The sequence below is a fragment of the Eubalaena glacialis genome, chromosome 3 (assembly GCF_028564815.1).
Source record: "Eubalaena glacialis isolate mEubGla1 chromosome 3, mEubGla1.1.hap2.+ XY, whole genome shotgun sequence".
NCBI lineage: Eukaryota > Metazoa > Chordata > Mammalia > Artiodactyla > Balaenidae > Eubalaena > Eubalaena glacialis.
This window is the reverse complement of record NC_083718.1, coordinates 50,306,730-50,328,990: the sequence shown is the minus strand read 5'-3', so window position 1 is coordinate 50,328,990 and position 22,261 is coordinate 50,306,730. Positions and strand designations below refer to the sequence as shown.

The 22,261-nt window shown below is 38.2% G+C and overlaps 3 protein-coding genes across 3 annotated transcripts in view; 1 reads left to right on the top strand and 2 right to left on the bottom strand.

Moving 5' to 3' along the window:
- Positions 1–826: 826 nt before the first annotated feature.
- ARPC5 (actin related protein 2/3 complex subunit 5) lies at positions 827–10,913 on the bottom strand. The gene is made up of 4 exons (XM_061185637.1): positions 10,585–10,913; positions 8,149–8,221; positions 5,736–5,912; positions 827–2,210 (listed from the first exon to the last, which is right to left on the bottom strand). The coding sequence occupies exons 1-4, from the start codon at positions 10,725–10,727 to the stop codon at positions 2,148–2,150; spliced, it is 456 nt and encodes a 151-aa protein (XP_061041620.1). The 5' UTR covers positions 10,728–10,913; the 3' UTR covers positions 827–2,147.
- A 589-nt stretch (positions 10,914–11,502) lies between these two features.
- RGL1 (ral guanine nucleotide dissociation stimulator like 1) overlaps positions 11,503–22,261 on the top strand; it is a 292,633-nt gene continuing 281,874 nt past the window's right edge. The window contains exon 1 of the mRNA XM_061187547.1: positions 11,503–11,584. The gene's annotated coding sequence lies outside the window, so the exon portion shown is untranslated. The remainder of the gene's footprint in view (positions 11,585–22,261) is intronic.
- On the bottom strand, positions 21,148–22,251 carry APOBEC4 (apolipoprotein B mRNA editing enzyme catalytic polypeptide like 4). Its single transcript, XM_061185636.1, has one exon. The coding sequence runs from the start codon at positions 22,249–22,251 to the stop codon at positions 21,148–21,150; it is 1,104 nt and encodes a 367-aa protein (XP_061041619.1).

Genomic DNA, 22,261 nt, shown 5'->3' with positions numbered 1-22,261 from the left:
GCTGACTATACCCCCTCTCTCCACCACGACGGTGCTGTGTCACAGTTAGTATCACCTGGGCTGACATTTAGCCGAGATGCATCAGTTGAGCCACTTGTTTCCAGCTGGTGTCCGTTCTGACTCAGCCCCTGTGCTGTTCTGTTACATATTTTAATTATCTCCGTTGAGTAAAGCTGTTGGCAAATTTCGAATACACCCATTCTTGGGACTATAAAATATGGAACTCCGGAATTTTCCCTAACACTATAGTCATGAAAGTGATGTTAAGAAGGATTTTATGAAAAAGTACTGCAATATCACTTCTGTTTTCATTTTAAAGTTTGTATGTGGTTATGTTATACCTACTTGACCACCTCTAATACCTATAGCTTAGCTTTTCTTACTCATAGCCCTCTGAATTGCCTGCAAGTTTCTAAAGCTTTAAAGCGGGAATCTAGCCAGGTGCAGTGGGAAGGCAAACAGAGGTTGCCTTGAGTAGGTAAGGACAGTAGATGTGAGGTGTAAGAAAGAGTTCAGAAGCTGGGAATAAACGACTGCAGCTGCTGGACTAATCTGCACAATCTAGTCTAGGTCTCTGAGCAGTGACACTACAGGTGTTCAGCGGACATCCAGAGGGCTACGGAATCACTGCAGAGGCTTCATTATTAATATTTATTAATGATTCTCTCCTCTTCTCTACTACCTTATATTTGAATAAAGTAGTTTTATAAACCTTCTACACAAAATTAGTTCTTGTCAAAGAGTATAATAACCTGGTGGTAAAACAGGAACTCTTTCCTCTTCATTAACTATGCATTCATAAGTACTAAAGTAAGAGAAAAATAAATTATTCAACACTGACATTTTATTTTCTGAAGTTTATCATTTTTACAAAACAGAACAAAAAGCAGGTATCAAAAACAGCAAAGAGTTTACAGAATTTCTGCACCAGTTTTCACACAAGTCAGTGATTATGACACTGGTGTCTAATGTAAATACTAGATACAGTCTGATTTCCCTCATGGTCATAAGCATTCAGGTGATTTGTTTTAGAGCTACTGAATAATTACTTTTTCATAAGCACCGGTCATTTTTTGAGAACCGATTTGGTTTGTCCAACAAAGTGAACACTTTTTGATGTGTGGCATTTTCTTTTTTTTAAAAAACACTGAGCTAAAATACAGAATGTGTATGTGTTTGGATCCTAACCAAATCTTTTGAGATCCCAATAATTACCCTGAAAAACACTGAAGACATTTATAGGACATATTAAATACTAGTTATATACCTCATAATGTCGAAGGCAGCTACTATAATTCTAAAGAAACTAGCATTTCATTCAGAGGTTGCCCAGAGTTTCAACTACATCATAGTTTCCACATCCTTCCTGATTTGGAGTAGTTTCCCCAAATAGGGCCATATTATTAGAAAAAAAAGTTTTATGCTCATGCCAAACAGGGTCTGGCATTTTACAGATACATTTGTGTAGAGCAAGATTCCTTGCTCTGTACCCTGGGTGACCACAAAGAAATCAACAGGCCACGATTACTGGATGCTGAGACGAAGAAGCGTACTTAAACTCACATAATCTGGAGGCAAGCAGAAACAGAGTTGGAACTTGGTTGTGGTGTTCAGCCACCACTTGTTCCAGAAACACATTTCGTTTAAATAAGGGAAGTACAGTCCAGTTTTGCAATGTTAATAGCTGCCAGTCTCTCAAAAATTTTTTATAAAGATCATTTCCTGGCTAGCAATGAGTTAGGAAATCGGCCTCAAATTCTGATTAAATTTCTCACTGTTAGTCAAAAACAAAACCAAAAAACCGCTCCCAAAAACCAAACAACAAAAAAACCCCCCACACCAGCCAATAGGGGTTAACAATTGCACAATTAAACTTGAATGTAAATTACGCTATGTACAGACTGGTATACACATCACTGAAATCATTTTGAGAAAATGAGACATTCCTGTTGAAACATTTCTTCTATTTTATCCCAATTTCATTAAAGGAAAACTGATACGTAATTTTCTTCTTTATAGATATGAAAAGGAAACAAGGCAAAGCTGAGAGAAACAGATGCTACCCAAAGGGCAGCGGTGGCATTTGGTTGTTTTGGTCTTTGTACCAGCAACTCCCACCCCATGGGAGATATCCAGTTCCCGCCGGACTACACGGTTTTCCTTGCAGTCAAGACTCGAACAATGGACCCCACTCCTCCAGCAGCAAGTGCCTAAACACAAACCAAAGTGTCAATGTTGGCAGAATCATAAAGGCTCAATTCTCACACCAAGCAAAACATTGTTCTTTTTTCTTTTATTTTTTTAATATCTTTATTGGAGTATAATTGCTTTACAATGGTATGTTAGTTTCTGCTTTATAACAAAGTGAATCAGCTATACATATACATACATCCCCATGTCCCCTCCCTCTTGCGTCTCCCTCGCATCCTCCCTATCCCACCCCTCTAGGTGGTCACCAAGCACCGAGCTGATCTCCCTGTGCTATGCGGCTGCTTCCCACTAGCTATCTATTTTACATTTGGTAGTGTATATATGTCCATGCCACTCTCTCACTTCATCCCAGCTTACCCTTCCCCCTCCTGTATCCTCAAGTCCATTCTCTAGTAGGTCTGCATCTTTATTCCCGACTTGCCCCTAGGTTCTTCTGACCACTTTCTTTTTTTTTTTTTTTTTTTAGATTCCATATATATGTGTTAGCATACGGTATTTGTTTTTCTCTTTCTGACTTACTTCACTCTGTATGACAGTCTCTAGGTCCATCCACCTCGCTACAAATAACTCAATTTCGTTTCTTTTTATGGCTGAGTAATATTCCATTGTATACATGTGCCACATCATCTTTATCCATTCATCTGTCAATGGACAGTTAGGTTGCTTCCAAAAACATTTTTCTTAAAGGGAATGTGTGCAGCAATTGATTTTGGATTCACTAATTTTCACAAGTATTTCCTGAGCACCTATTATGGGCCAGGCACTGTTCTTAGCATTGGGGATACAGTAATTAAAAAAAAAAAAAAACCTTCAGAGTCCCTGCCCTCAGGTGCTTACATTCTAGTGAGATCCTAGTTTACATTCTAGTGTGTTGTTTTCAAATAATAATATGTTCTTAAAGATCTGCAGCATGATGTTTTTGCCGCAAACAGGTGCTCAAATATAAATTTAGGACATTCATTCTGCTCTCAGCAGTGTCAGGAAGAAATTCAAACTGGGATCAACCATTTAAAGTTCCGTTTAGACTAGTCAGTTTGTCAGATTTTTCTTTTCGCAAGCTAAGAAAATACTATTTAATAGCTAAGAACTATTTAATAGCTAAGAACTTAGAACTATTTAATAGCTAAGAACTATTTAATAGCTAAGAACTTAGAACTATTTAATAGCTAAGAACTTTGACTTTGCCTTGGAAAATTGGAAGTCATGACTAAGAATTAGGAATTTGAAGCTCTGGTTTACTTGTGGTCGGAAACACTTACTGAATACCTTTGTGTACTGGGTACTGTGCTAGATGCTGGGGGTACAAAAGTGAACAAATACAGCATTCGAGTCTACTGAGAAGAGACAGACAGATAAACAGATCATTTAAATATAATATAATACATGAAATGACAGAGCTATGTTTTGGGTGCTATAAAAGCACAAGGAGGGGCATATACCCAACCTGAGGGCATAGAGGAATGTGAAATGACTAGGGAAGGCTTCCTGGAGAAAACGATACATTAAATGGATAAGTAGGTGACAGACTGACATAAAGGGTAAAGAGGCACTGGGGCAGAGAGAAAATCATGAGCAAAGGTATAGAGGTGTGAAACATTACGGTGTGTTTAGGGAAAACACATTATTATGTTTACTGCTGAAGCATAAGGGGAAGAACAACATGGAAGATGAGGCTCGACCTGGGAACTTGGACTTGATTCTGCAGGTGATTCACAAGGGTAGATTTGGAAGTTAGAGACAGCATTCTGGCAACTGGGTGGAGAACAGATTTGAGGGAGGCAAAACTGGCAGCCAAGAGACCAGTTTAGGAAACTATAGCAACAAAATGTTAGAGATGGTTGAGTGGATGATCTGAGAAGTATGTAGGAGGTAAGACTGACAAAAACTGGTGACTGTTAGGAAGAAATGAAGACTTAACACATGCCTCAGTTTTCCAGTCTACAAAAGGGGAATAGCAAGCATTCCGTCCTAGCATTTTTATGAGGATTAAATGAGTTAATATTTATAAAGTGCCTGGAATACAGTAACTGCTCAGTCAATGTTTGCTATGATCCTGAAACTATACTGAAACTAGGCTGATAGGTTTTAATGCTGGCTCTTCATCTGTAAATTGAGGATGATAAAGATATTTATATATCTCATAGGGCTGTTGTAAGGATCACATGAAACATAAACTAAAAGTACAGTGGCTGGTGAATAAAAAGTATTCCGTGAGTAGGATGACTACATCAATTATTCTCCAAATTGATACACTGTAGAGAAAAAGGGAACTATTCATAATTATGTTGGGACAACAGGCATAAACTGGGGCTGTCTTGGGAAAATTGGGAGGTATGATAATCCTATCCATAAATGTTAGCTCTTTATATTTGACAGTGTATGAGGAATAAAGTGACTTGATCCAGGTAAAACAGCAAGTTTTGCTACCTACTCATACCTTACATGTGTGTTTTTACTCAGATACCCAGATAATAGCTTCTGAAAAACTGAGTTTTGGTAACTGTAAGATGTTAGCGAATATACACCTTACCTGTGGTTAGTTCTATTTGAATGTTACACTGCTTATATCTATACCAATATAATATAAGAGTTGGGTATTAAAGATTACCTTACCAACTTTTTACCTGAAGCTAAAAATTCCCCTTAGCCATTTGTTTGGGGGGGGCGGGGGGCGGATAGTATACCAGCATCTGCTTACATTGCAAAACAAAATGTATGAAAAGAGAAAAAAAAAATGTAAGAATTCTTGATCCCACCTCCGATTTCAGTTTTTTAAACTGTGGTAAAATATAACATAAAATTTGCCACATTAGCCATCTTTAAATGTAAAATTCAGTGGCATTAATTACATTCAAAATATTGTACAGCCATCACTGCTATCTATTTACAATACTTTTTCAGCTCTCCAAATAGAAACTCTGTACCCATTAAGCAATAACTCTCTATTCTCCCTTCTCCCCAGCCCCTGGTAATCTCTAATCTACTTCTGGTCTCTATGAATTTGTCTATTCTAGATATTTCATATAAGTGGAATCACACAACATTTGTCCTTTTGTGTCTGGCATATTTCACTTTGCATAATGTTTTCATGGTTCATTCGTGCTGTAACATGTATCAGAACTTCCTTTTTTTTGGTCAAATAATATTCCATTGTATGTATGTGTCACATTTTGTTTATCTGTTCATCTGTTGATGGGCACTTGGGTTGTTTCCACCTTTTGGCCATTGTTAAAGAATTCTTGATTTTATTACTTATTTTCTTTTCAAAGTTTTGATTTAGTTCGAAGTTCAAGATTGTGTTTAATAAACAATAATCATTACTGAATAAACTTAAGTGTTGCATGTCAGCATCTCTTAAGACCAAGGCTAGTAAGCATAAATCTGAACTTTCATTTTCATGCATTTATTTGTAATAGCAAAGATGTATAACCAAAAAGTCAAAATAGTTATTTAGGTGAGAGGTTGTCATTGTTATTCTGCATTACAAAGGAATCAGTCATATAAGTGTATAATTCATAACTTACCTTTTCATGCCACTGCAATAACATAGCACTGCTATTGTCAGAGGGGCTCTCAAAGCCTTTATAAATATACTTCATTAGGAGATCCACACCATTCTTGTCCAGGGATTGAACTGCCTTTTCAATATCATTAGCTTTAAAAGAGATGAGCACCTTCAAGACAATGCTGCCTGCTCGATCCTGAGGGTAAATAAGTAACATCATTTAGACTCATTTTTGTGTGTGGGGTTACAGTTTTAGAAAGGCCACCCTGAGAATGTGACATTTGAGTAAAGACCTGAAGGAAAGAGGAAACTTGTGGCATACTTGAGGGAAGTATTTCAGACAGAGAAAAGGATAACTGCTGTTAGTGTGTGTTCAGCGTGTTCAAGGAATAGCAAGAAGACCCAAGGTGGCTGGAGCAGAGTGGAAGACAGGAAGTCAGATAGGTAGTGGGAAGACAGAGCACGTAAGCCCTGCAGGCCCTGGTGAGGGCTTCGGCTTCCTGTCAGAGAGATGAGAAGATGCTGGGGGGTTCTGAGAAGAACAGGGATATAATCTGACTTACACTTTAACAGGACCAGTTGGCTGCCATGTTGAGAATAAGCTGGGGGCGGTGGGGTTGGAGGAGGGCGGGGAGAGCAGGAGACAAGGCAGACGCAGAAGCAGGGAGACCAGTTTGGAAGTTACTGCAATAAGACAGGCCGGTTTGGGCTAGCATGGTAGCAGCGGAGGTGGTCAGAAGTGGACAGATTCTTGATATATTTGAGGGTAGAGCCGAAAGGATTTGCTTACAGACAGATGTGATAAGTTATCAATTTATTAAATCAATACATTTCACTTCTTGATCTTAAAAAAAAATACAAAACAAAAAAAGAGGAAACTAAATTGCAGTTCTACCATCAACCATCCTTCAGAAATAAGTTTTTAATAAACAAAAATTTAAGTTTTTAAAACTTATTGTTTCATAGCTATAGTCACTTGACTATAGATATGATATAGTGATCTTCATTCATAATGATCTTTTTTCTTTGATAAAAGCCTGCTTCAACAGCAAAGTTATTTTTTTACCCTTCAAGCCAAGCACAGGGAACACTTCATTTCCCCTTTCAACGTTTCTCTTTCTATTCAACACAAAGTGATACCTTCAGCATTCCAACTGGTCAGATTTTACAGTATGTTTCTACCACCTGTTGTTATCTTCAGTTTAAGGACTACGCAATTACTCTATTTAGAAAAATATTCTGGCACACAGAGCTATAACCTCCCATCCAAAGCTATGATAAAAAACCACCCATATAAAAGCAGAAGGTGGTAAAACTGAAATTTCAATGACATTACTCACTTTTAAAAACCAAAGAAATATTTCCCCTTATAAAAGATTATGTGGCCTAGATAATTATTATGCATTTACCTAAGTTATTACTTACTAGTATTCAACTAAGGAGATTCTTGGGGCTCCTAGGATGTATGAATAGCTATGGACAGTGGGGTCAATGCTCTGGGCTTCATTTTAAACAATAAATAAGTAAATAGGTTCTTAAGAATTACTGAAAGACTGCTACAGGGAATATAATTATACAACTTTTCTGAAGGGCAATTTGGCAATACCATATGTACCAAAGTCTTAAAAAAATGTGCAGTCTAAAATCCAGCCATTCACTTCTAGAAATTTATTCAAAGGAAACAATTAAGAATTTACCAAAAATTGTTCATTTCAGTACTGTTTATGACAGAAAAAAAGGTCAATTATCTAAATATATGACAAAAGATTATATATAACTGAACTGCAGCATTATCTATATGCAGCCATTAAAAAAGATATTGCAGAAACAAACTTATTGCCAAGTAAAGACGTTCATGTATGCTGCTATACAGTTGAAAAAGCAGGTTATAAAATTCCATTTTCATTAAAAAAAAAAAAAACACTCACAGAAAAACTCTATATGCATATAGCAACACCAAAAAGTAATCATTATCTATGGGTCAGCAGTGGGATTATGGATGATTACTTTTTTATTCCCCCACATTTCTGAGTTTTCTATAATATTTAACAGAATTAAATATTAGAATTTAATTCTATGAAAATGGTAGAATTAAAAAAAAAAATCTTTAAAAAGCAAGTAGAAACTGTTTATTTTGTGACAGTTTTATTCTTCAAGCCTTTGCTCAAATTCAACCTGAGTGGCCTCCTCTAAAAACACACAGATCTCTCCAATGTTTGAACTTAGTGTGTCTACCATGCAGGATTATCACAACTCAAGGTTAGAGTGCTATTTTTTCATATATAAATTTTCTACCTATCAAACTACATTGTAAGCTCTTCTATGTCAAAGATAGTAAATAGTTAAAATATTTGTTGATTGTGTGACACTTCAGAGGATTTTGGTAAGAATGCTAAGATATCAGCAGAGATCGTGTGTTGTCTGTGACTCACCTTCACTGCCTGGCTCTTGGTGTTGATAGGGGGGTTTTTCAGAGCTGCCTGTAGGGCAGCTGTCATGTTTCCTGTGATGGAGGTTAAGGGGATAGCAAAAAGGGCAGCCTTCAGGAAAGCGCTGTAACTCCCAGGAACCACTGGTTCTTAAGAGTTGATGTTATGCATAGAAAGAAAAATTAGTATGATTGCTATGTTCAATACTGGAAAATTCAACATGTTGGTTTCAAGGATGTCCATCATAGGTAAAATACTGAAAACAAAAGAGAACACTAAATTTTTAAAAAATAAAGCAAAAACTGTTTCATCCTTGGTTCTAATTAGTAATTGAACACCTTGATAACCTTTCATTTTCCAGTAAGACACATATGCAAACATTATCCAGAGTGATATTTTTTAAAATTCTAAAATATATATCAGAATTATTAGGCACCAAAATGAAATAGCCTATCCTCAACCAAAATACATCTTTTTATGTGATTATAACTGCAAAAATAGACCAAACTTTAACTAGAATTATATTCTATACTAACTGAAATGTTGGTAGAAAGTGCTGTCAGATTACTCTAGCAATCTGAATGATATACATTAGCAATCTCTCAATATTGATGAAAAGAGGCATTATAGAAGATATAATAATTCAATGACCCTTAGGTGGCAGCTTAATTTTTCTGTTTTGGATATTTTCTCTCATATTTCATAAAGGTCATTCAAACTGTCTTAGGCCACACCTATTAAATTCAGTCTCACTTTGAAAGCACCAGTGAGTTAGCAAGTATGAGAAACAGAAGGCCAATTAGACCGTCAGAACCTACAGGCATTCCCCTAAAAGGAAAACCACACAGAGTTCACTTGTTCCTCCATCTGTAGTGCCTGAACAGGGCTTGTCTCTTCTTGTAACAAGAGTAGAAGAGACAACATCTTTATATTTTAAGATGAATTGATTAAAAAGCAGATTCACTATATGGATACAGCAGTACCATTTAAGAGTCATCCCATGTCACCTAAAATAAATTAGTCTCACAAAACATCATTTATGCATCACCAAGAATGTTTTTACACAGAATAATCTTCACCACTTATGTTCTGAAGAAAAAGGTCTGACCAAAAAAAACTATGGTTGGTGGTAGGCTGTTATTTTTAAGGCTTAATGGACTTCTAGAGAAGCATGCCTTTTGCAGATTGGCTCATTTATAAGACCTCAAACACTTAAGTATTTAAATAATGCAAAACAGCAACAGCTGATTGGGAAAGTCATGGAAATCAAAGAAACATCTGTATGTTGATAAATGTCTAATGCTGTATTTTAGGTACCTCTAAGACCAGCTATGGCTGCTACCAAATATTTTCACTCATACATTTCCCCATTTAATTTAATAGGACACTGATGAGGAAAGAGTCTAACAAGGCTTCCTAACCTTATGAATACACCCAAGAATAATTAGAAATGAGTGAATTCCGTAATTGAGAATCTCTAAAACTACAGCTTTGGTTATTGCAACATTTACATTTTACTAAAAGAGATCTGATGCAAATGCGTCCTCAGAGTAATGAATATTTAAATATGCAAAAACAACAACCAGGAACTGACAGCCACATTTTAACTAAATGGAAACGATTCCAGCATTACAAAATGATTCTGTTTTGTACAAATGATTCGCCTTCTATTTTACTCACTGGGGTTTATTTTAAATATTTCCAGGGATTCTCTACATGCATTCCTTGTTTTCTTTCTATTGTCCTTTGCTTAGCAGGTGAAAGGCTCCCAGCTTCCTTCTGGGCGGTTTTGGTGGTTTTGCACTCACTCCCTTTCCCCCGGTTAACAAATTCTGTGCAATCTATATTTTGCCAAATCCCTTTCTCTTACGGAAAAAAAAAAAAAAAAAAAGGCCACGGACAGAGGGCCCTCAATTCTGCAAACCACCCCATCTCTCCCGGCATGAAGTAAACTATCCTAACGGGGCCAAAACAAAACTACCATCACAATTAAAAGAACATCACTGAAGAAAGACGCCCGTTCCTCCCAATCAGACATGGGTGCTAATGGGACTCCGGAAAATACGGTTCTGGGAGGACAACTTCAGCGCCCCGCAACAGCCCGACTGACCAGCACCAGCGCCGCGAGGGCGCGGCCGGCACCGCGGGTTCCCGGGAGGCGAGAACTCCGGGAGCAACCTGAGGAATCGGGGGCGTGGACGGCGCGCCGGGAAGGGCAACTTTCCGAGGACGGGACCCTGGGGTCTCGGGGCGACTCGGTAGAAATGGGAGAGCCCCCTGCCCTCTCAGAACCGGGGACCCAAAGAGACGGGGGTGCTGGGGGCAGGTCCGAACCCGGTCCCCGGCCGGGGCCCGCCGCCCTCACGCCCTGCCCGCAGCGGGGGCCCGGAAGAGGGGCTGGGTCGGGTTGGGTGGGGAGGCCGGCCAACAGAAGGATATTGCCGCAGGCAGGAGTCCACCTCGCCCTCGTCGGGCCCGACCTGCCCGTCGCCCCCATCTTCCTCGTCCACGAACTTGTTCTCGTCATACTCATCCACGTCCACCTTCCGGAACCGGGCCGACGACACCGTGTTCTTCGACATCCCGATCCGGATCGGTGGCCAAGGCCTCCTCTCGGTGCTGCCTCTACCTTAGCAAGCCCAGCCCAGCTGGAACCCGCAGACTGGCGCCTTCACTTCCCTCTTCCGCTCAGAGGCGTCGCCGGCAGCCGCGGCTCGGGTGGTTCTGGGCCTGCGCGCTGGCCGAACTCCTTCCTCCTCAGGCTCACGCTCTTCTTGAGCCTCCTACGCCGCCCCCGCTCTCCTCCGAGGGGAGCGCGCCAGGGAGGGAGCGCGCTGGACGCAGTGCGCAGGTGCGGACTCTCTGCAAGGAAGGGGCGGGGCGGGGCGAAGGAGGCGGGGGCGGGAGGGGGCGGGGCAGGAGGGAGGGCAGAAAGCGGTGCCGCGGGCAGAGGTAAGAGGCGATTGGGCCTCCTAGTGCGTCACGTGATCCCTAGGGGGTTTCCATAGAAACGCTTCTTTGCGGTCCAGTCTAGGGGGTCTTAGGTTGGCTGCGATGGGCACTGGGGGCGGGTGGCCTTGGCTTTGCTGCAGCCGCCGCCGTCAAGGACCTGTCATCGGGGTCCTGCGTAAGGTCCGGCTGGCACGGACTTGCCTGTGAGGTGGGATGGACTGGTTGCCGGACCAAGTCCCCTGCAGTTGGCAGGAGTATGAGGCGGAGTGATGCACGCCCAGCCGCCCAGCATCGTTCTAGTTGTCAGAGGCATCGCTTCGGACTGTGTGCTGCCCGTGGCTTCGTTCCCGAGCCGGGAGCCCCTTTCTCGGGGTTGGACCTACGCTGCGCGGCCAGCGGGAGGTCCCCAAGGACGGAGTCGAAAGGTCATATCTTATGTCAGTGCTGTGTAACGGCATAGCGACTGCACCTGCAGAACTCGAATTAGGTATCGTAACCATTGGGAAGGAGGGGGAGGTGTCTGGTTAGGGGCTGGGGTCCGGTGGCAAGACTGGGGTGAACCTGTGGAATTTGGGGTAGGGTCAATCATTGCCATCTTAAAATAAGTGGTTGTTTGGAGCAGGAATGCTAGAAAAGGGTAGGGGCGAGTTACACTCTCTGGCGCTGAGGGGAAACAAAATGTGTAAGGATTAGTTGAAACCAGACCTTTAAGATTTATCTCTATGGTTTAAGATTTATACAATCCCGCTAGGCCAGCTTTTTATTGTATTTGACATCTCCATTTATGAGAGCAAAGCTCTTATTGAGCAGGTAAAAAGCATTAAAACTGAGGAAATGGTAGTTGGATTGTGTGTGTAACACTGAAATACAAATATCTGCAGAATAAAATTAATTTGGACGTTTGTCAGGTTTAGTTTAATTTCACCTCTAGCAGAAGGCCGGCTGCTGCCCTAAGTACCTCAGTCCTTGGTTTCTTGTGCTGTAATTGAAAAGAGAACTGGGCTTAGAATCAGAAAACCCTGGCTCGTGTCTTGACTCTTCCTTCCACTCATAATCTATTGACTGAGGTACACCACTTAAAATTCTGAACGTCAGGTTTCTCATTGCAAAAGTGGGGCTAATAATGTGTACTTAACAAGATTGTTCTGAGGATTAAATACAAGAAAGTGTTTGAAACTCTAAAATTCTGCATAAATATAAATTGCATGTTATCTGTACCATTGATTTTGGCACTAGTCTTATAAATTACTTAATGATATATTGTGTTTTATCTTGCCGCTGGAAGAGAGAGATTCTAGAGGGCAGAGACTGTCTTATATTTCTTTTCTTTTTTTTTAAATTGAAGTATAGTTGATTTACAATGTTGTGTTAGTTTGTGGTGTACAGCAAAGTGATTCAGTTATACGTATATATTGTATCTTCCTTTACATCTGACATAAAGCTAAGCATGCAGAAGGTACTCAATACATTCAGGTACTCAATTATTCATTGATGAATGAATAAATGTGACAGGCAGTACAGTTTGAGGGTCACACTGAGAATAATGAATCAGAAAGAAGAGGAAGAGAGATCTCAAAGTCAAACCTTTGTTGGACATATATACACACATATGTGTATATATGTCTATCTATATCAATATGTATATATGTATACATAGATAGATAGGTAGATAGCTAGACACCCTTCAGGAATGGAATGCATCCTTTTTTCTTGGGAGGAAGAAGCAATATGGCATTTTTCTTTTCCCAATTAAATTACCCTTCTATAAGAATATCATTTAAGTGACAGAAGTGACATTTATTTAAGTCAACACTCAAGTTACGAGCAAACACTGCTAAAAACTCCCCCAAGGGCTATCTTAAGACAGCAAAGGAAAATTTTCTACCTGTTGGTAATATTTATTTTAAAAAGTCGTATACCAAAGTATCAGATCATTACTATGGTGAATGGCATTATATAACTTAGAATAAAGATTTGTTTTAATATTTTTTCTCAGTTTCAATCTTTTGCTAACTCTAGTAAGAGCTAAACAATATAGTTGTTTAAATGCTAAAGATGACTGTACTTTTTGTTCTTCTAAATAAAGATTTTCTTTGAAGAGAAAATTGAACATTAGAAGCACATTTGAGAACAAATGGAAACAAGGATTCAAGAGCTAATACATCCCTTCTCTTACATTTCTGTTCTTTTGTATTAGGGCTTATTTAGGAAATTTCTTTATTCTCCTTTTTTAGAACTGGGAAAGAGCACCAGAGTAGAAATCAACTTAAGGGAATAGTGAGTGGAATTTTAAAAATCAAGTTGTTCAAGTGTATAATTGTTTTGATTGCTCAGAATTTTGCTCTGTGTGTTGAATGTGTTAAATATAATTAATTACTTCTTAGCCACATAAAGCATATTACATTTGAGATGTAATCATGTGAAAAATGTCCTTTTCCAATGCAGTATTTTTTTTTTTTTAAAGAGGTAATTCTTTTTTTTTTTTTTTTTTTTTAAACTTTTGGGTTTATTTATTTATTTTTGGCTGTGTTGGGTCTTCGTTTCTGTGCGAGGGCTTTCTCCAGTTGCGGCAAGTGGGGGCCACTCTTCATCGCGGTGCGCGGGCCTCTCACTATCGCGGCCTCTCGTTGCGGAGCACAGGCTCCAGACGCGCAGGCTCAGTAATTGTGGCTCATGGGCCTAGTTGCTCCGCGGAATGTGGGATCTTCCCAGACCAGGGCTCGAACCCGTGTCCCCTGCATTGGCAGGCAGATTCTCAACCACTGCGCCACCAGGGAAACCCAATGCAGTATTTTTTTAATGTCTCACAATGATAAGTACCTAGTGCCCAGTGGGTACTCAACACCTTTCCATCCAATGAATTAACCTGACAAGTTAATTTTGGAATCATATTTAGAGATAGAGCTTTTTTTAATGGATACATTAATTATCTCCCTACCCTCATTAGCTAATAGTTAACTCTATATAAACCTTTAGGGAAATTTCTTTGTGTGTGTGTGTGTGTGTGAAGAAACCAGTCCTTAATAATCTTTTAATTAGAAAATATACATTCTTCTACTTTCTTGCAAATTCAAAATTTTTAATGTTGATCATGGCACTTAACTCATTTTAAGTAGTATTATTTTTCCTATTTTAATTTTTCAAATGAGTGCTTATCCCTGAAATAAAGGATCCATATGGTTTCAAGACATTTTATTTATTGTGCAAATAACCTGGTTTGGTTACTAAAGTAATGCAGAATCTGAATTTTCTCAAGGTTAATGCTGCAATGGTAGTACGTACCTTTTTCTGATTTTCTGTGATGATGCAAAGAGTGAAGGATCTTTTTAGTTAGAAAGGATTTTAATGAAACTATCCCGTAATAGATCTCTCTTTTCAGATATTTTAAACCAAGTACTTTACCTACTATGTGCTTCCTTTCCCCAAATTTGTCAATATTTATTAATTAACAAACCAAAACATTGAGTCCTGTGCACTATTGTTTTTATTATTTGAAGTGGAAGTGAACTCAATGTTAATCAAACATGTCAAAAGTATTATAAATATAAAATAAACAATTTTCAGTTCTGGTAATGATAATTTAATACCACTGTTCTCTAGCAACATAATTATTACAATATAAAAAGTTTTTTAGCATGTTATCCATAGACTATGCTATGGTTTAACGCTTGTACTTAATATCCAAATGAACTGGTTCAGTGTTGAAACACTAACCTTCAAATCTTTGGGTTTTTTCTTTGTGATTCATTTTAGCTTTACATAACTTTATGATTACACACTGAGGTAGAGGAGATAGGGTGAACTATTTTACGATAGGACCTTTATTCTTCAAAGATTAAAACAAATTTTTAATCTGTACTCTTATCTCAGGAAAAAAGTTTAGTGCTCAATCAAAGAATACACCTTGTATTTTAAACATCATTGTGAATGGGAGTCTTTCTATTTAAAAATTTTTTTACCTGTTTATGATAATATAAAGGAAAGCTATGTGTTTAAAAATTTACTTATTCTATATTATTTCCCATTACTGGGATCTCTTATTAATGCTAACTGTTGTTTTAAGGCTACATTTATTGTCACAATATACATCGTAGTATTTGAGGTAATGATAATTTACATCTTTTCCAATATTTATATTACATTTATTTATTTTTCTTATCTTGTTGCATTAGCTAGATGCTCAAAAACAGTGTTGAAAAATTGGATAGTAGGCCTCTCTTCTTTGTTTCTATTTTAATGGAAATGTCTTTGGTATTTTACCAGTTTTTATTTCCTATTTCTTTATGATTTTTAGGAATGACTGCTGAAATTATCAAATGCTTTTTTGGGGGATCTAATACTAAAATCTTATAGATTTGGATCTTTTAATTTGTGAATGTGATGAATTATATTTTTTCTGCACTAAATCATTCCTACATTTCTAGAATAAACTCTATTTGACTATTTTATTACTTCTTAGATTTGGTTAGTTTATATTTTGTTTACATGATTTCAGAATCTATATGTATAAGACTGGTCCACAGTTTCATTTCTTTGTGCTGTCTTTATCCAGTTTTGATATTAGGATTAGTCTAGCTTTGTAAGATGAATTGAGAAGATTTCACCATTTTTTCTATGCTCTGGAATAGTTTGAATAATAGAAAATTACCATGCTGTTTTTTCTTTGAAAGTTGTAGAATGTGCTTACAAAATTATCTGGGCTTGCTGAGATTTTTAGAGGTAGATCTTTGATCATCTTTATATTCTGTGGTTATTGACTTGTTTGGTTTTTTTTCTCCTTCTGAGTCAATTTTAGAATTTATATTTTTCTTAGTAAATCATGCATTTCATCTAGATTGCCAATTTATTGGCAAGAAGTTCCACAAAATATTTTGTACAATTATTTTAGTATCTTCCATGACCACAGACATATTGCTTTTCTCATTGCTACTATTAACTATTTAAGCAAAATATTAAAATCAACATATTTTTCTTCTTCCCCCCAACCTGATTATCACAAGTTCTAGTAACATACCTTTACTTCCTATAGAAAGTAGCTATCTCAGACTTATAGGGTTGATAAAATTTGAAAGATCCTACATTTTCTATCCCTTTCTACTGTCTATCCTTATTCTGTTAATATTTTATGAATAATAACAACCACTTAATGAGTGTTTACTGTGTTTTAGACACTTGGTAAATACGCTCTTTACTTATTTTATTTAATCTAGGGCCTAGGAATTAGTGTTTCCATATTACAGATGAGGAAACAAAGGCTCAGGGAGGTTGTGTAACTCAGCCAACGATGCTCAACTAGCAAGTGGCAGATTCGTATGGGAATTAGGTCTACTTTCAGTAAGTCTCTTAATTCCCAATTCTACTACTTACCTTTTGCTAAAAATAAGGATATAACTAAGTACCGAGAGTCTAAATAAATCCACACAATAGCTTGAAATGAACTATAAATTGTGAACTTTAAAGAACTTATTATAATGATTTTTTAAAAATATATTTGGTTTTTGGATATTCCTGTGAGCCTTCCACACCTTATCTCAGTATTCTGAGACTAGACATAGAGCCTGTTACCTAATATTTAGTCCGCCACAAAAGATGACCTTTGTGTGTGTGTGTGTGTGTGTGTGTGTGTGTGTGTGTGTATGGAGAGATCAGTAGGTGTCAATTAGTAATTCCACTTAATTTTTTAAAAATTGTGGCAAAATACACATAACATACAATTTACTATCTTAACCATTTTAAAGTATACAGTTAAGTAGTATTAAGTACATTCCATTGTTGTACAACCATCATCACCATCCATCTCCAGACCTCTTTTTGTCTTGCAACACTGAGACTCTGTATCCATTAAACAATAATTCTTCATTCCACCCTCGCCCCAGCCCCTGGCAACCACCATTTTACTTTCTGAGATGATAAATTTGATGACTCTAGGTACCCTATATAAGTGGAATAATACAGTATTTGTCTTTTTGTGACTGGCTTATTTCACTTAGCTTGATGTCCTCAAGATTCATCTACGTTGTAGCATGTGTCAGAATTTCCTTCCTTTTTAAGGCTGAATAATATTACATTGTATGAATATGCCACACTTTACCCATTCATCCATCAGTGGACAATTGGGTTACTTCCACCTTTTGACTAATGTGAATATTGCTGCTTTGAATATGTGTGTACATATATTTTTTTGAGACCCAATTTTCAATTCTTTTGGGTTTATACCCAGAAGTGGAATTGCTGGATCATTTTTTTGTTTTTTGTTTTTTAAGGAACCAGTTCTACTTAATTATTTAAATAGGGTAATAAAGCAATGTTCCCAAGCCTAAGGCCTCTGATTTGGTATATCCCTGAGAGTCAAGGACATCCAAGGTAAGGCAATCTCAGGACTTATGTTTGTTTTGAGGTCCTGGGTAACAAGGAATGGGGGTGGGGAGAGTACCAAAACTCTGGGGTCTAGAATCTACTTAAGTTCTCCACCCCAGCCCACCCAGCCTACCTAGCTCCCAGAGTCTAGAGGATGCCCATTGGTACACTAGTTTGAGCAGGATCACAGAAAAGCCACAGGACTGGTACTAAATAGATATTGATTTTTCCAGCCTTTATAGTGAGTCCACATTATTATTATCTTGAGAGGCATTAAAGCATTGTGATTAAGAACATGGGTTCTGGAACTAGACCTCCTAGGTTTGACTCTCAGATCAGCCTTTACTATTTGAGCAATTACTTAAGCTTTCCTTATTTGTAAAATAGGTACTATAATAATAACTACTTCATAGAATTATTGGGAGGATTAAATGAGTTAATAATTTAAGTACTTAGAAAAATGCCTGATATATAGCTCTCACTAAATGTTAAGTAGTAATAATATTATTTTTAATTAGTATAGGTTACCATTTGGCTTTCCTTAAAACCCTTGGAAACAAGATAAATAACATTCCATTGTGTGAGTTAAACTTTTTGGATTGCATGCACTATGAATCAAGAAAAGATATCTAATATCATTTTAAAGAGATAAGATTTGCTCCCAGGCTACCAGGATTAGATTGTAGCTTGATGAAAAATTAACATCTATAGAAAATCAATACTAGTCATGATAGGAAATGGTTATAGAGGTTTATGTTTTTTCTCACAGCCTTGGTCCACCTAAACACTGTCCAGGGGGCAGGTGCCCTTGTGCATATCTCATCGTTTCATTCCAAGTGGCAGATGTCTGTCCCTGGTAAACAGAGTCTGACAGCACTAAACATTAGAATCACATTATGAACTCCTCTAATCCACAGAGCAACCTTCTTATTATAGTTTGGCTTTTCATGTAGCTTATCTACATGGAGAGACTGTATAGGCTGGACAACTTGAATATCTGGTTTCATATCCAGTTGTAAGTCTCACTGGAAATCAATTAGCTTTCTGCTTTTATATGTAAATCTTGGGAGTTTTGTTAATCTGGTCTGCCCCTGATTTATAAATCCATTTTCTGTATAATGACTAAGCAAGTGGTGGAGCCAACAACGGTGAGACCCAAACCCTGCACCATGTTTGATTCACCAAGGAAATGTTCCCCTCCCCCGGACTCTCATCAGTTTCTTGGGACTTACTCCCCTGCCTTTTTTAGATCAGCACACCACTAGCTCCTTTAATTTATCGGCTTGTATTTTCCTTATTGGAATTACCATATGTGTGGTGGCAGTTATACTTCTTTGCTATCACCATTGCCAGTTTGCTGAGGAAAGGTGGAGCATTCCAATTTCTACTCTTCCCTAAATCCCTGGGCCAGCTTGACACAAACAAGAATCCATTGCATGGTGAGCAGGAAGACCTGATCGTTGCACCGTAAGAGCTCACTCCATGGAACTATTGCTCTGATATGTGCCATCTTAGAGCAAAAAGAGCTCAAGGGAACCTTAAAGATGAGCTAGCTCATATCTCTTGTTTTACAGATGAGGAAATAGAGACTACTTGCCTAGGGTCCTATATCTTTATGCTCTCTTAACAGTCTCTTGTCTAAAGCTTGACTTTATTGGCCTGGACTCATGATCTATCAGTAACATTTTTCTTCCTAGCCCCAGTCTTATCTAACCAGTACAAAAATGTAACTGTCAAAAACACTTTTCTTTCCTATTGTTTTGGCAACATTTCCCCCTTTGTTATATACCGCTGATATCCAGGCTTATATTTGAAATACAAATTCATCATAGATTTCACACTATGTTTCTAACTGGATCCTTTGTATCCTGATTGATACTGTGGTCTTTTTGACCACTTTGGAGACACATCTCATATTAACTAATTGGATGTACTTTTTTTTTTTTTTTTTTGAGGAGCCCACAAGGCAAGATGTTTCAGAGCTGTCTCCCCCGGCCCCTCCGACTTACTGACGCTATTAGCTGAGTCACCCACCTGGATCTGTCTACTTTACCATGATCAGAGATCCTGATTTTGTCATCTTAGGGTCTTTTTAAAAAAAAAACTCTACATCCCAAGTTGTAGACACATGGTTTCATAATCCAATAATAAACTTCAACAGTACCTCTTTAAATAATAATTACTGTATACCCACCATATAATTATATTCTAATCTATAAAAAATTTCAGTTTAACAATAGAAATTCCTTTTAAAATTTTATTCGTGTTTATTTTAATCACAATAGAAAGTTCTATTCTAAACATTTTTCTTTTCTCCCCCTGCCCCCACTTCCTCCTCTCCCTCCTCCTCCTCCTGCTACTTCAGCATGGAGTATTATGTGCTTTAAGTTTTTTCTTCTAATGGCAAAACTATCTTATTAGCTTAGCATTCATTTTTACACATATTAAGAACATATTTAGTAGCAAGTTACAGATGAATGCACATTTTTCTTGTAATGCATTTTTACGTATTTCTAAGAGGGAAGTGCAGCAAACAGTTAAACGTAAACAAGGGGCTTTAATGTACATGCTCAAAGTGTTAGTCAAGGAGCACTTCTTAGAAGTGTGTTTTGAACAAGATTTTAAGAGACGGTATAGATGTGCACTGGTAAAAAAGAAAGGGGTCAGAAAAAAAGGGAAGTAAAACAAATTATGCATTGGGAAGCTATATCAGAAAAAGGGGGAATGGATTCTATCAAAAAAAGATGTTCATTGCAGTATGATTAAGCAGGCGCTTGGCTGGAACGGAAAAGGAATGTTGGGGAGTGGCGATTGGTAAAGTTATTGAGATGTAGATTCACAGTCTTGCTACCCACGTTTTGCCTGGCTACTGTGCCAGACCCTAAGGGAAAAACAAAGAGGAGAGAGAGACAGTGCTTGATCTACAGGAACCTACACTCTTGCTGATAAGACAGAGCAACAGGAAGGTAGAGGAGGAACCTTAAAAGCCAGTAAGAGTGGCTTGGATTTTATGTGGTGTGTGATGGAAGGCGTTTTGGAGACTTTCATGTATTCTCCTGCCTCTGTTATCTGCTCAAGAGGGAAAGATCAAACTGAGCAGGTGGCTGGTTTCAAAAATCAATTTTGGCAGCTATATCTAATCAATTAGCAAAAGAGCTTTTCTCCACACAAACTATTTTGAACCATTGTAGAAAAAAAAAAAATGAGCTGCCTAAAATCTGTCCACGGTTAACAATTAATGGAAAATCACTGATTTGCCTTTGCAGGCAGCACTTAATGTCAGTAACTCAGACTGTTTTCCAATTTTGCAGTAAATTTTTATACCGAAACCAATTTAGGAAGCTATTTAGTCCATGGGCTTCTTTAGTCGAAAGATGATGTGGGTAGTGTAGAGTAATGACATTTTCTTATCCACATCAGAATATTAGCAAGTTACTAATGGCTCCATTTTGATACTGTCACTTTTAAAATACAGGAGAGAGATGAAGTTGCTTACGGAAACATTGTGGATTATGTTAAAAACAGTGTTGCTTTATAATAGTTGAGATAATAAATAATTCAGGTTTTGCTTTTAGTGTATTAGTTTATCTCCATCTTGGATCAGACCTAAGAGAGAAAGTTCCCAGATTTCTGTTGCCTATCTAATCAAGTCCTCTGGTAGTAGTTTGGTCTCTTGTTGTAGGAATGCCAATTTTAATTTTTCCCTTTCTTCTTCTTCTTTTCATCTGCCTCTTTGCTACTAGCAAACTGTTGGGTGATTTCTACTCTCTCCACTGGCATTCCAATGGGAGGCCTTCTGAGATCATTGGTTTCCTGGAATGATATTTGAGGCATATTTAAGTGCTTTACGATATTCCTGGGTTTATGTGGGTTTTGTCCTACATGGATTGGTGGTAGGTTTCTGAAAGGCACCAGTACGAAAATGACAGGAACCCTGGGGTCTAGGGTCAGATTGGGTTGCAGTTGTCCACTTGTCACTTGAAAAGACTGTCTGGGAAAGACATTGTTTAAGTGGTAGCCCTCTAAAGCTGCCTGAGCTTTTATGTTCTGATTCTCTTTTGCCTGGGGAAGAATATTGGTGAAATAGGGTTTCACCCCTGTTATGGCATTGATTTCATATGCATTGTGCCTGTCTGCCAGTGCTCTCCCGGTTAAAATGGGCTGGAAAACAGTCACTCCCGACATACCACTCACAAAGTTGTTGAGGAGAGAATGCCAAATCCCACCACTTATTGGGCTCAAAGTGACCTGCGGCCATAAACTGGCCAGGCTCCGGAGAGCTTCGCGGTTCCACGCGGAGGCAGGAAATTCAGCCTCAGTATGATAGAGCTGAGAAAAGTAAATACTAAGAGTGACGTCTGGATACATTACCAGGAAATTGTACATTTTGCTGATGCAGCAGTGGTTAGATTCATTGCAAGGGGAGTTGCTGGAATACAGAATGATATGCCTGATGCCGTCGTTATTGTATATGGCGGAGTCAAAGTAACCATTCATCTCGAATAACATTGATTCCGGATGGGTATCATTCCCAGTGCAACTGCTAGCATGGCCCTTTTGCACCAGGCTTCCAGAAGAAGTTTTTAGTTCATAGAATGTGAGGTGTTTTGTTTGAGGATATGTTGGTCCATAAGGGAATCCAAAAATCTGATAAAATTCTGTGTAGGGAACTCTTGCTTCTTCACCTGTCCGAATATGGTAAGGACAATTAGAGCAATCGAGAGAGAATCTCAGCCAGTAATAAGGTTTTACTATTGTTCCACGATTGGCTAGGTATTCCTCATATAAGGGCTCCATTGCTAGTTTT

Coding starts and splice junctions, on each gene's coding strand:
- ARPC5 (XM_061185637.1), bottom strand. CDS start 10,727: ATGTCGAAGAACACGGTGTCGTCGGCCCGGTTCCGGAAGGTGGACGTG. Junction 5,913..8,148: donor CCAAGAGCCAGGCAGTGAAG/GTGAGTCACAGA, acceptor ATTTACCCTCAG/GATCGAGCAGGCAGCATTGT. Junction 2,211..5,735: donor TATTGCAGTGGCATGAAAAG/GTAAGTTATGAA, acceptor GTTTGTGTTTAG/GCACTTGCTGCTGGAGGAGT.
- APOBEC4 (XM_061185636.1), bottom strand. CDS start 22,251: ATGGAGCCCTTATATGAGGAATACCTAGCCAATCGTGGAACAATAGTA.